This window comes from Chelmon rostratus, chromosome 5 (genome assembly GCF_017976325.1).
Source record: "Chelmon rostratus isolate fCheRos1 chromosome 5, fCheRos1.pri, whole genome shotgun sequence".
NCBI lineage: Eukaryota > Metazoa > Chordata > Actinopteri > Chaetodontiformes > Chaetodontidae > Chelmon > Chelmon rostratus.
In genome coordinates, this window is record NC_055662.1 from 3,889,006 (window position 1) to 3,901,389 (window position 12,384).

Below are 12,384 nucleotides of genomic sequence, written 5' to 3' on the forward strand. Positions count from 1 at the left end.
GTAAGCCAGAGGTGGCGGAAATACGTCAGTTATGTGGCTCCTCTGAAGCTTGACTGTGTCTCTTAATTTCGGATGAAGGGAATGAGAAGGGGGGGAGGGTGGGGGGGCAGGAGATTTTAATCACTCCTGTCGCTTTAAGGACACTTATCAAAGCCTTCTTATGCGAATAGAAAATACCACGAGCCAGTGAGCAACTGAGCAGCCCAGGGACGGACTGGAGTGGATTTATAGGAAACTCAACATTATCTAAACTGGAATAGACCGCCTCACCGCCTCATGGAGTTTGGTCGCACGCTGGATGGTCGTCTTATTCGGACGGCTCGGATCATTTAGGAAATATTGCGCATAAGTAGCGCTCAGACTTGGGATCCTTTGCCCCCGAAGCGCAGAGAGGAATATGGCTTAAAACTCAACGCGTACGGGATTATTCGCTCATCCGACGGCCACGATCGATACGTGCTCGCTCGCCAGGGGTTTCGTGTCGGGACGGATCGTATCCGGAGCTGTGTGGCTGACAGCCTTGGATCATGGATCGGGGTGGTGGAAAACAACAACGGGCAGCGACATGATTTCTCCGCGCTGTCTGCGGTATGCAGCGAGGTCAGGCTGGAACGTCGCTCGTTATTATTCCGATGCAACAAAAGTTACAAAGCGGGTGTAATGCTCGGATTTGAACTATTACGCCGTTTTGCACCTGCTTGGCCGGAGACCGCGTCGACACAGCGCGGATTCGTGACAAAATAAGCGTGTGGATCCGCGTCGCTTGGCTCCCTCTCTGCCGCCGGAGTGGGATACTTGAACATTTGCTTATCGTAATGGAGATTGGGGAGGTTTGTACTCAAGGTCATTGAGTGTTATAAGGATTTATTTGCGCTGTTGTTTCCACACACACAGCGCTACGCTCTCGTTATAGCGCAGCCCACGGCTCTCAGTCCGGTGTGTTATTTGTTATTAACGCGGTGCAGCGAGCGTTCAGGCGAGCGCCGACTGCGTGGAGTTATATTTCTATTTCTGTGTTGACACCGCAAGCCCCCCCTCCGACGACATGGATGGCAAACTGAAGCAGGGTCGGAGATGCCGGTCCAAGCGGGAGAGGGTGCGGAGGTTGCGGGAGGCAGACGCCCGCAGCCCCGACCCCAACTCCTCCTGCTCCGACAGGGAGGGACACAGTCCGGGGAGGGACGCCGCCTCCCTGCCCGGTAAAAAGGCGCCGCACCCCGCAGCCGCCGCCAGAGCTCCGCGTCCCCCCCGGCGGAAGAGACGGGAGTCCAGCTCGCAGGAGGAGGATATTATTGATGGATTTGCTATCACCAGTTTCATCAGCCTGGACCGTCTGGAGGTAAGTAGGAACCGGATCATTACCTGTGTGTGTGAGCGCGTGCGTGCGTGCGCGCGCGCGCGTGTGTGCTGCATTCTTCATCAGTGGAGTGGTTCTCAAAGTGGGGGTCCTTCAGGCCCCCCCAACACACACACGCACACACACACACACACACACACTATCACTCACCAGCAACGTGAGGACTAGTCTAATTTGTCTCTAATTTACTTGAGATGATGCCAATTACAGACTGGATGAGGATGACTCCTCTAATCATCTGATAGTGCAGAGCAGACACCCCCCCACCCCCCCACATCCCAAGGTGTCCTGATCAGTTCTTGGATCGGCTGTCATCACAGCACCAAATCACAAACAGCACGTTCTGGTGCCCGTTCATGGAGCTAAGCGGTCGTCTGTTTGGAGTCCTTGACATGAAAGTGTCTGACAGCCACTGCAGCACACAACTCTGTTTGCAGAATATTCCAAGTTCAAGGCTTTGTGAGCGAGATGTTAATCATTGGCAGCATATGGTGTGTTGAGGAACACGAACAGGTGCTGCCGCTGTGTCACTAACGTCTTATTGTTTTGCATTCTGATGCACAATAAGTCGCCCGTGCACTTGACATTTTACTCTTTATTTTATTCTTTATTTATTGCACCATTCAGCTGTCATGGCCTGATGCACCATGTGCTGATTACTGTTTCTGTCACTGCTGTGTGGTAGTCTGTTGTCAGAGGAAGGCTTTCAGGAAGAAAGCAGGTTCTCCTGTGACATCCTCTTATCTCTTTTATCTCATTACGTTGCAAATGACAAATAAAACATTGCTCCCTGAGGGACATTATGCTGACTGACAAGGCAGGCGGGCCTGTTTTTTTTTCATGGCTCATTCTGAGAATGGTGGCACTTCTGTAGTTGAAATATAAATCACCAGCTTTAATACACATAGCAAACATATTACATGCCCACTGAGGTCAGTATATTTTAAGATGATGACCTCATTTGAAAGCCCATGGATCATACCACAGGCCACCTCATTTCAATGACAACTTCCCATGCAGGCTTAGCGGTGGTATTAATCAGTCATGATTGACTCTTGCCTCCTACACAGTGCTTAGTCAGTACTGAATGCAGATTTGCAGCAAAATAACTGCATGAAATACAAACCCGTTGTCCACCCTCGTGCGTAGAATGGAAGAGCCACTCACTCGGAGCTGACCATCAATTCGCCACCTGGCTTCTGTTAACAGGTTTAACCTGTCCGGGCCATCAGTGGTTATATTGGTGCTCCATTTAGCTCGGCCCTTCATGGTACTTAGAGTGGACATGAAAGCAGGAGGCAGGAATAAGAGGAAGGGTGTCAGTGTGTGGGATAAGAGCACATAAACCCAAATCATGAAGAACTGTTGTTATCCTGCAATTAATATAAGAAGAATTACAGACACTACAGACAACTGGAGAAACTGTGGAGTTACCATGGAAAATAATACACCTCCTGAAATCCTGGAACCATACCGTACAATTTCAGTACCACAGTGAGGCCACAGCAGCGCTTCCCTAAGATAAACTTGTTACATGTCTTCAGAAGTGCATAAAACGTGTGTCTGTGCCCGTCCTCGTCGATTTGTATGAGTGCAGCGCGCTGTGATGTTTCATGTGCGAGCTTCTCCGCCCTTTGTGCTGCGTGGCTGCCACTTCTGACAGCTGCTGACTGTGAGAGACTTTGAGGATGTCACGGCAGCAAAGTGCTTCTCCCTGGCATCTTCTGCTAGCGTGCTGGTGTCTCCTCCGCTGTCAAAGCGCTGCCCTGCCCGATTGACTTCTCGGAGTGATCTCGTGTGTGTGTGTGTGGGTGCGTCTGATGCAGTTAGAGGTAATTTTAGTTCACAAGTTTCACATTTGTCCCCTCTGACGTCTGTCTTGCTATTGCGTAGTAGGTTGTGTTTCCAAAAAGGTTTTTGTTCTGAATCCATGTTGAATGAACACAGAGAAAACAATACGTTCTACATAGGAGCTTTCAAGGCTAAGCAAATGAGGCATGATACAGCTCTATGTGAAATGATACTCACATGCCAGCTACTTGTTGGTAATTGGTCTGATTTGCATGCAAATGGCCTGCGCTTATTAAATGATGTTGGTGGATTTGGTACAATTACATGAGGGGATATGCACAGTTGTTTTCTTTTTTTTGTGCTTTGCCCCTTGATTTCCCTGCATGTGGAGAATGAAACGAGTGTGTTGACTTCATACATATTTCACACACTGTGTACTGTAAGTGACAGCAATAATAACATTTGTTTTCAGTTAATAAGTCGCATCACTGCGGGCGGAATGCGGCCTCTTGAAATGCGAACCCGCTGGAAACGTCACACGATCGGTCATGACTCACGCTTTCACCTACTTACTGTATGCTTGAGTGGAGCTCATGACCTGCGCCACCTGCGCTAATTGCTCATCAATTATGAGGAGGACACAGCAGCATTTGGCCAGGGAATAGCTCTGACCTATTGCATCACGCTCCAATAAGCCTCTGTGGAGGTGTGTGTGTGTGTGTGTGGTCCTCCTGACCTCTTCGAAGTGACTGATGGCCAGCATGCTACTGTTTATGTCAGGTTCCCAGTCAGGCTGCTGTCTCATTAGCATTCTGCCAACATCAATATACCATCCTCCATGGGTTCAATGAGCCCACATGGCTCATACCAATATTTACTCCATCTTCTTCCTTTTAATCTCTGTCTAAGCCCGTCGCTGTTCTCTAAAGCACTTCAGGATGAACATATTTCATTAAATCCCCGTCACCTTTGGGTTGCTGTGATCGTCATTTGGATTGTCCAGTTTTAGTCAGTCACTTGTGCACAGACGCTGTTGGTAAGAGCCCGAGGCTATGGGCCTCTCCCAGAGCACTTTGACTCTAAACACAATCGGTTGGTCGGTGTTGTTGATATTCCTGCTCCGCACTGATAGGATCAAGCTCCCTTGATGAAGGCTTAGGCTGTGCGGTGGTCTCGCCTGCTCCCGTAACCTGGTTCACCACAGCCGAAAGCAATTTGTAGCCGTGGCTGCATTTGATTACGGCGTGTTTATTTGCCTCGAATCCCCCCGTTTCTCACAGGAAAGCCGCTTACTTACCTGTGCAAATCGACTGTGCAAACACAGCCGGGCTGTTTTGTCACGGGCACCTTATTGTGATTAGAGAAATGATTCAGTGATGATTCAAAGAGAGTAAGCACAGTCAATCTGCTAATGTTGGCTTATGCAAGGAGAAAAGGAAAACCTAGTATGTCCAGTTTCGGTGGTTTTCATATGTCTTTCTTGGAATGAAAATTCAAGTCATCAATTACTACTTCTCTCGTTCCTCTAGAGATGCCACCTCAAATTCCTTACAGTCAATACCAGCATGATTAAAACTCAAGAATTTCTCAAACGCCGGAAAGCTGACCTCCCGGAGATACAAGGTTTTCACCTGACAGCGGCGCTATGAAACAATTACCCGCTGCGGCTTAAACCCTCCAGAAGTCTCCCTGTGGGTATCGAACAAGTGAGCAGATAATAAAATGACACAATTATCCTTCTGTCACAGTATTAATAAGATGTTTGATTTGCTCCATTTGCTCTGTGAGTGACGTCGGAGTGGCAAATCCCCCCTCGTTAATCCACAATCCTTCTGTTCATCTGCTTTAACATGAATTTACAGATTTGTTTGGGTTTTTCGTTCCGCAGCGTGAGTTTCTGAATTCATTCAAACGGGGATTTAGGTTTAGTTGATTTAGTGATGCTACGGCAGTGTCGAGGGCAGGAAGCCGAAAGGCCAGACATCGGGACTAGAATGGGTTTTTATGTATAGAAGCTCTTGATGAGAACTCCAATCTGGCTTTCCGTTTCGGGGAGGTTTTGCCAAACATGCTTGCTCTTTTCCTTCATGGCCCTCTTTTGCGCACTTACTGTATACTACTCTGCCGTTGGGCACTGAGCAGCTCTACCAGAGCAATATGAGGAAATTAAGTCCCTTGCCTGAGGGAAGCTTGACAGTAGTTGTTAGGGAAGCTGTGAGTTGCTGCTTCACTTTCTCCACCCATATTTTCCAAGCTGGTGCGTGGATCCAAGCCAGCAACATTCCAGCGACAAGTAAGTGTCTTTCTATTCCATCGGGGGCTCCGATGAAGGCCTCAAACCGAGCACCCGTTCTCCTAATAAATAACCGCCCTCGCACCTCTCAACAGCTCAAGTTCCTGCCACAGTCATTACTGGCCATCTCATTGTTAGCTCCCAGATAGCACCGTGCGTTGCTTATTATCAGTCATTAGTCCAGCTGACACTCAGGAGCACTCCTCTGTCAAGTGATGACACTTCAAGTCAGAACAATACTCACCAAAGACAATTGCTAAACGCTCCGGTGGCACCTAAGCACGGTTGTTTTTGATGTCTTCTGAGCTTGAGCCTAAATTGACGCTCTCTTGAGATTAATGGGTTATGCAGGATTTTTGGTAGTTTGCACAGCCCATCTTTTACTGCCTTTCCCTTGTGGTCGGCTTTGCGCCTCTGCAGACTCTGCTTGCCGGGTGTGAAACACAGTGCAAACTGGTCCTCGCCCTCAAAGCCACTGTAGTAAAATGTCTTGCCTCCATGGCGAGGCAGCAGATTTGTTGCAGGGGTTGCGGCAATCTCGCTTCGAGTTTTGTCTTTCCCCCGACGGCGATAGCGCTGTGCATCATATGCCGGCGCCGACAAACAACCCCAGCTTTAATTAACAAGGCAGCCCCCCGAGGCTCCGCTGCTCATTGGCTGACACATCCCACGGAGAGAGCTTTCTTCATGCCAGTGGGATGTCCCCCCGGCCCCGGCTCTCTCTTACTGTCACACACTGTAGGCGACAGCATGGCTGATAAATGCACGGTCACGTTCGCAAGCCCGCTCTCTCTCTCACACACACACACTCACACACAGGGTTGAACCTCCACGCTGCATCTGTCCGAGCCATCAACCGGTGACCTAAATATATCCACCAAAAGGAGGGTTCTCGTGTGTTGTGGAAGCGTGTTCGTGTGGATCTGGAAGCATGGCAATCACTTTCTCGGCCTCCTCTGTGGCTACAAATATACGCTTGTATGGAGAATTTCCGTGACGCCACATGAAAGGCAGCTGAAGAAAATGCTTCAGTTCACAGATTTCCAACAAGTCAGACATTAAAGAGGAGTTGTGGGCCAGCTTAGACAACAGCTGTAGCACACACGGTAGGCTGTTCAGGCTGCGGCAAGCTTTTTCATCACTGATGAATCTGCTCAGGATGGTCCTGATGACTTGATTGATTGTTTGCTCTGTAAAATGTGAGGAAAAGGCGACACGTGAGTCTTTCCCAGAGCCCAAGTTGATGTCTTCAAGTGGCTTTTTTTTTTTTTTGTTCAACCAACAATTCAAAAGTAAAAGTTATTCAGCTTGCTGTTATACAAGATTAACAAACAGATGTTCATATTTGTGAAGCTGGAACCAGCAAATTTTTGGCTGTTTCTCCTTAAAATGACAATTGACTGTCAGCATTGTTGCTGATTCACTGTCTGTCGATTGACTAATTGATTGGGTAGCTAAGGGTTTGAATGTGCATTGGAGTATATTCTAACCTGTGAAGGCACTCGCACTGATATATCAAACTTTCAGATACGAGTGCTGATACAACTTTGAGTTTTGATCGAATATCTAAGCACGAGCGGCAGCATGAGAGCTCTGTGGTGTTAAAACTCAGCAAAGTGAATGAAAATAGGCTGCAAAAAAGAGCGTGCTTTTGGTAATTGACAGTTTTCAAAGTCAGTGGTACAGACATTTTAGGCAGTACCCAAAAAAAAAAAAAAAATCTATAACCAGTCTTAGCAGGCAATGGACAAAAAAAGAGATGCATCTCCATGTGTTTTTTCTTAATTTCTGAGTCTGTCAGCCAGCAGCAGGGGTATATTTTTCAGAGGATAGTGGGATAAATGCATACTGGTCCTGAAGGGTCCTTTTTAAAGTGCCGTCCGTTGTCTATTTTGAGGTATCAGTCCACAGTCTGAATGTACCCGCACTATAAAACCTCCTTGTGAGAGCCGCTTTGTCTTCAGGTAGCATGACTCGTGAGGAACTGTTGAAATCTGCAGACAGAACAACATAGCTGACACATGATAAGCGGCATATAAAAGCACGTGGGTAGCTTGTTGCTGGCATGTATATCCATTTCCTGCTTGTCGTCCCGAGCCGTCTTCCATCTTCCTGTCTCGGTGTTTTCATTGCGGTGAATGACAGGATGTAATTATGCTGTGATTAAGATGCTGTCTCCGAGCCTGCGATGGATTAGGAGCCGCACTGTTAGAAGGTTCCCCGGTAATTATCCACTGCTGATTTGCCCCCCCTCTTTGCCTTTCATAACCCCTCTCTGATTCCTCGACTGCTTGATTAATGCATGTTATTAAACAATGTTAACAAAAGACATTTCATTCGAGCAGTTTGAGAAAAAGAAATTATTTGGAGATAACTATACAGTAATCATATTTGTCATTCAGCCGAGGTATTTTCCAGCCCTGTGATTTTGGTTAATATATAATGCCGAACTTGGCCGCAGAAGCTCCGTGTGAATGACTCGCAGACGAGGGCTGTGAAGGATTTACAATAAAAATAATGAAACCTAAATAGAGAGGGCACTCTTTAAGTGGCTCATTAAATAATGGCTGTTTTCCTTTTTCAGCCGTGTCCTTCGCTGACAGAGAGCTCTGAAAGCCTGGCGCGCCTCAGCCTTCACATCACTTGAATCCCTTTTCCAGGTCATTTTTTCCAGCCTTGCAGACTCACTCAGCACAAAGGTCTGTTGACTGGTCTGACTGAGTCGAGTGCATGTGGGGGAACGTAATAACACCGACCTTAACAATGCTCTCCTGCAAGCCACGGTGAATGCTTAACAATAAAGTCATTTGCTTGGCCATGATACTTATCAGAAAAGGAATAAATCTTTTGTAAATGCTTGCCGTCTTTGTGTGTCACTAGCATTCATTTTGCCACACATATTGGTCTGAGCCAGGGCACGCGGCTGTGAAAATAAAAATCAGTCGAGGTCAGGATCAATGCCGTTAGCGGGCTTCTCGTCTTTAGATCAGCCGTGTAAACTTAGAGTAAAGCTGCGTCACTAGCTACTTCTTCTTTTGACGTTTAAAAAGTTAGCGAGAATTGCTGCTTTTGCTCTTCTGAAACACCAACAGACCACCTGGGTCTTAGTTTGTCGGCCAGTAAACAATCTTGAGTAATAATTGATATCAGTCCTATAACTGATAATGAATTGATATCAGGCTGATGTTGTCAATTATTTCATTTTACACACTGAAAGTCATTGAGTCAGCATGTTTAAGCACCTGTCTAGATTTTTCCATGCATTGCCATGTAGAATAAAACACAACACTTTCAGCAACATCTGACAAAGTAAGGGAAATTAGGACAGCACACTATGCAGATATAGATGTAGATAGAGATAACGCAATATCAAGATTTTGAGTTTACATAATCCAGTTTAAGACTTTTGCAGGCCCTGGGAGGAATACATTTAAAGTCATCAAAAGAGTGCGCAGACCAGCCTCCAGCCCGTGTGGCCATGCTTCCAAGGAGGGCCTCGTGTTTTTAAAGGCATGACTCATGCAGTCGTGACATCGCGCAGAGTCTCGCCGCATGTTTTCTTCATAGATCGCTCTTGGTGTGAAAGCAATTAGCGTTAACAGTTGTTGACATGCTCTTCTGTTACCGACGCTCGCTACCAACACCAGCTCTGAGGGGAATAGTCTTTATAGGCCAAGTGATGCTGACAATAATTGCTCAGCACTCAGCTCCCCGTCTGGAATAAGATACACTGATATGTTAGTCTGCAGTTTATTACAGCTCATTGTTTGTTGATATGCTGGTTGTATTTGCAGCATTTAGCCTTTTATATGTGTCTGTGTGTTTATGTGTGGGTTCAGGCAAAACCAAATAAGGACTGTTTCAGTTTTTTGTGTGATAGCTTTGGCAGCCGTATAACAAACTGTGGCCAAGATAATAGAGCTTAGATAAGAGGGTGGTTATGCAATGTGGAATTTCTCTGTTTCCCACTGCCACTTCTGCTCTCCTCACTGTCTGGATGACATTTGCCTGACAACTCTGCGCTGAGCTGCCACACTCGCTTTTCCTCAGCTGAAACGAAGCACCTTGTCGGCCATCCACACTCCGCTCGTGGAATCTGAGCGGCTTTGTTTGGCCGGTGGAGGAGTTTGTCATTGTTGATAAAGCGATGTCCTTTCACCCACAGTACGTCACTGTATTGAGCTGATTGCCCTCTCAGTCCAGCGCCTGAGTCAGCTGGTCAGTGTTATCCGCTCCTGATGTGACGGCTGTGGAGCAGGGTGGGAGCCTTTCCACTGGCTTGTCCAGATTATAGGACATTGATTAGAACTAGAATCTCTAATCACTTACACAAAATGCATTTTGTTTTGTTTCCATGGTTGAAGGAGACATCTCGGCTTATTTATTATTGGCTTCCCTAGTTGCTTCTCCAGGTGATGAACCGTGCAAACAGCAGTGTCATTAATATTAAAGCATAGTATCGGATTTCTTCAAGTGTATCTTATTAGAATAGTCACATGCCATCAGTGCGTTGACTCCTCTTCTTCACTGGCCGTGAAGCAGTATCACCATAGAGGGGCTAAACTGCAGGAAATCTGGGACGAAATCCACAGTCCTCTGCAAAAATGTCCTGGTAAACACTTTGGTTTTTTTTTTCCGGAATAAAGCGGCAGCAATAGAGGCTGGAAACTCTTCTTGTTGAATCATCAGTGTGAGATGAACAGCCATCTATCTGTTTTTTTTGATGAAAAGTCGATGGCACGCTCTTTTGTCAAGCAAACTTAAGAAGAAAAGATGAATGCAACTCCCAAGGTGCATTATGGGAAGAGACTTCCAATCACTCTCGCGGCGGGTGAAGTCTAAATAGTACGCCGGTGGGAAAATTGATAATATGATCTGCAGCTTGGATTCTGGGTGAATTCTGGATGAATTTAACAGCTATGGTGCTGTTTTATGGTGTCAGCTGCAACGATCAAGTGTCTTTTTGCCGCTGTTCTGATTCTGAGTCAAGGCTCGTGGGTGTTGCAGCATTCGGGGATATCTGCCATGCCGACATGACCTGTGTATCTGTTGTCCTTTGCATGAAGGATATTATTGAGAGAAACACTTGAAATACGAACACAGAACAGGGAAAACAAGGGCCTGCATGTGACTACCAAGACCAAGACAACTGCTCAAATAGTATAAAAGTATCACTTCACAGCTTATATGGAGACAAGGAATGATTATAGCAACCCATATATGTGAGCATTGTATTAAGATGAAGTTAGAAATAGTTCAAGCTTATTGTTTTAAGATTCTTGCTCTTTCTTTCATAGTAGCATTAGAAGTAGAAACGGTAGCAGCAATGATTTTTGCTCTGGGCTTCAGTGGAGAACGTCTTGCGGTCTGCATGCTGTTTTAGAGGCTTTGGCCCTGCCAAGATTAAATTATAGGGGAAACACTAAACCCTTCTGGATTCTTTATTATCTATTTACTTGGCATGACAATTGTGCATTTTTGACTTAATATGAATACACTACAGTAAGCGCTTCCATAAACATGAGTGCTGTATTCAGGTCTCCATATGGGTCAAACCCTGTGTTCAGGAAGCAGATCTTTTGTTTTTTCCAGCCTTCCCACACTTGGTATGCGTACATCGTCAGCTTTTAACAGGCTCAACCTGTTGCCGGCTCAGACGCTCATCACGTCGCGAAAACCTGCGAGCGCCTGTGAAAGTCGGCGGTGCGGCCGTGGGCTCAGCGGAGGGAAGAGGGAGAATGTGTGTGAAATATAATGGGATATATAATGAGGCATATGTAACGTTGCCACCTGCAGCAAAACCTGCAAGGGCAAGACAGATCGGCCAAAGAGGAGTAGTGTGCTGTCCGTCTCCTCACTCTGCTTCCTTCTTATGTGCTGTACAGACAGCACACACTGTACGTGCACTGACGCCTTCTCCCTTCTTTTCCCTCTTTAGTCCGCAGTTTGTTTACCCATAGATCAAAGGCAGTAAAATGCATCTGCTCCCCTCTTGCGAACAGGCCACACAGCTCATTTCAGAGAGGCCACTTTGTCAGTGCGTCTGAAACGAGGACGCGCACCTTAGAGCCAGGAGGGCTTTACCCAAGGCGTGGAATGAGATCAAAATTACACAAACACACACACACACACACACACACACACACACACGCTCGCTCTCGGAGCCTGAGCACAAGGCCAGTTGTTGAGTCAATAAAGAAAACAGGCAGCGTATGAGAGCGAGAGAACATAAACAGAACTCTGCCAAGCTACTGTTTGCATTCCACATCTCTCGGCTTTGTAGCATAGCAGCCCCTTTAGCCGTGTGCAGTTCAAATACAGCGCTATTCATAGCCACGCTGATATTATGATTGGCAGATATGGCCTGCAATTTAAACGGGGATGCACGCCAGTCACTGTCAGGATGCAGTTTGCTTTACAAAGTGATTCTCCAGAGAGCGTTTTCTGCAAGTATGAATCTGGTTGTGTGAATAGCAGTAGCAGTGGGATCCTGGATGTGTTTTCCAGTCCTGAATTCTGCTTCCTGTTAGTTCTTGTGTCAACATGGATTACTTCTGTTACTTTTGAAATTCCAATGTATTGAATATTGACACAGAATATTATCTATTAGCAGTTCAAAACAACATGTTTTTATCACATTAGCTTGGCAAGAAATCATTTCCAGTGACACAGCCAGTGATTTCTGCTGATTGATGGAGGCACTTGATTGCTGCAGTGAAAGAAAAATCATTGATGCAGCTTATTGAATTTAGCTTTTGGTTTTGTGAATAAAGAAAGACTGCACTTGACTTAATGCCCAAGGTATAGCTCAAGGTATAATGTGTCATTATTTAACTGAAAGGATGCATCAGCTTTTTGTTCTCCAGGTTCATGCCAGGACACCAGCCTGAGTTTCAGCCAGGCTGAAACTCAGGCTGGTGTCACTCATGTAGGAACGCCAATC

General features: G+C 46.4%; 1 protein-coding gene across 9 annotated transcripts in view; it reads left to right on the forward strand.

Moving 5' to 3' along the window:
- Positions 1-200: 200 nt before the first annotated feature.
- Positions 201-12,384, forward strand: part of fbrsl1 (fibrosin-like 1) — a 267,107-nt gene continuing 254,923 nt past the window's right edge. For all 9 annotated transcript variants that reach the window (XM_041936625.1, XM_041936617.1, XM_041936624.1 and 6 more), the window contains exon 1: positions 201-1,339. In XM_041936625.1, coding sequence (XP_041792559.1) covers positions 1,046-1,339 — 294 coding nt within the window. In that variant the 5' untranslated portion in view covers positions 201-1,045. The remainder of the gene's footprint in view (positions 1,340-12,384) is intronic.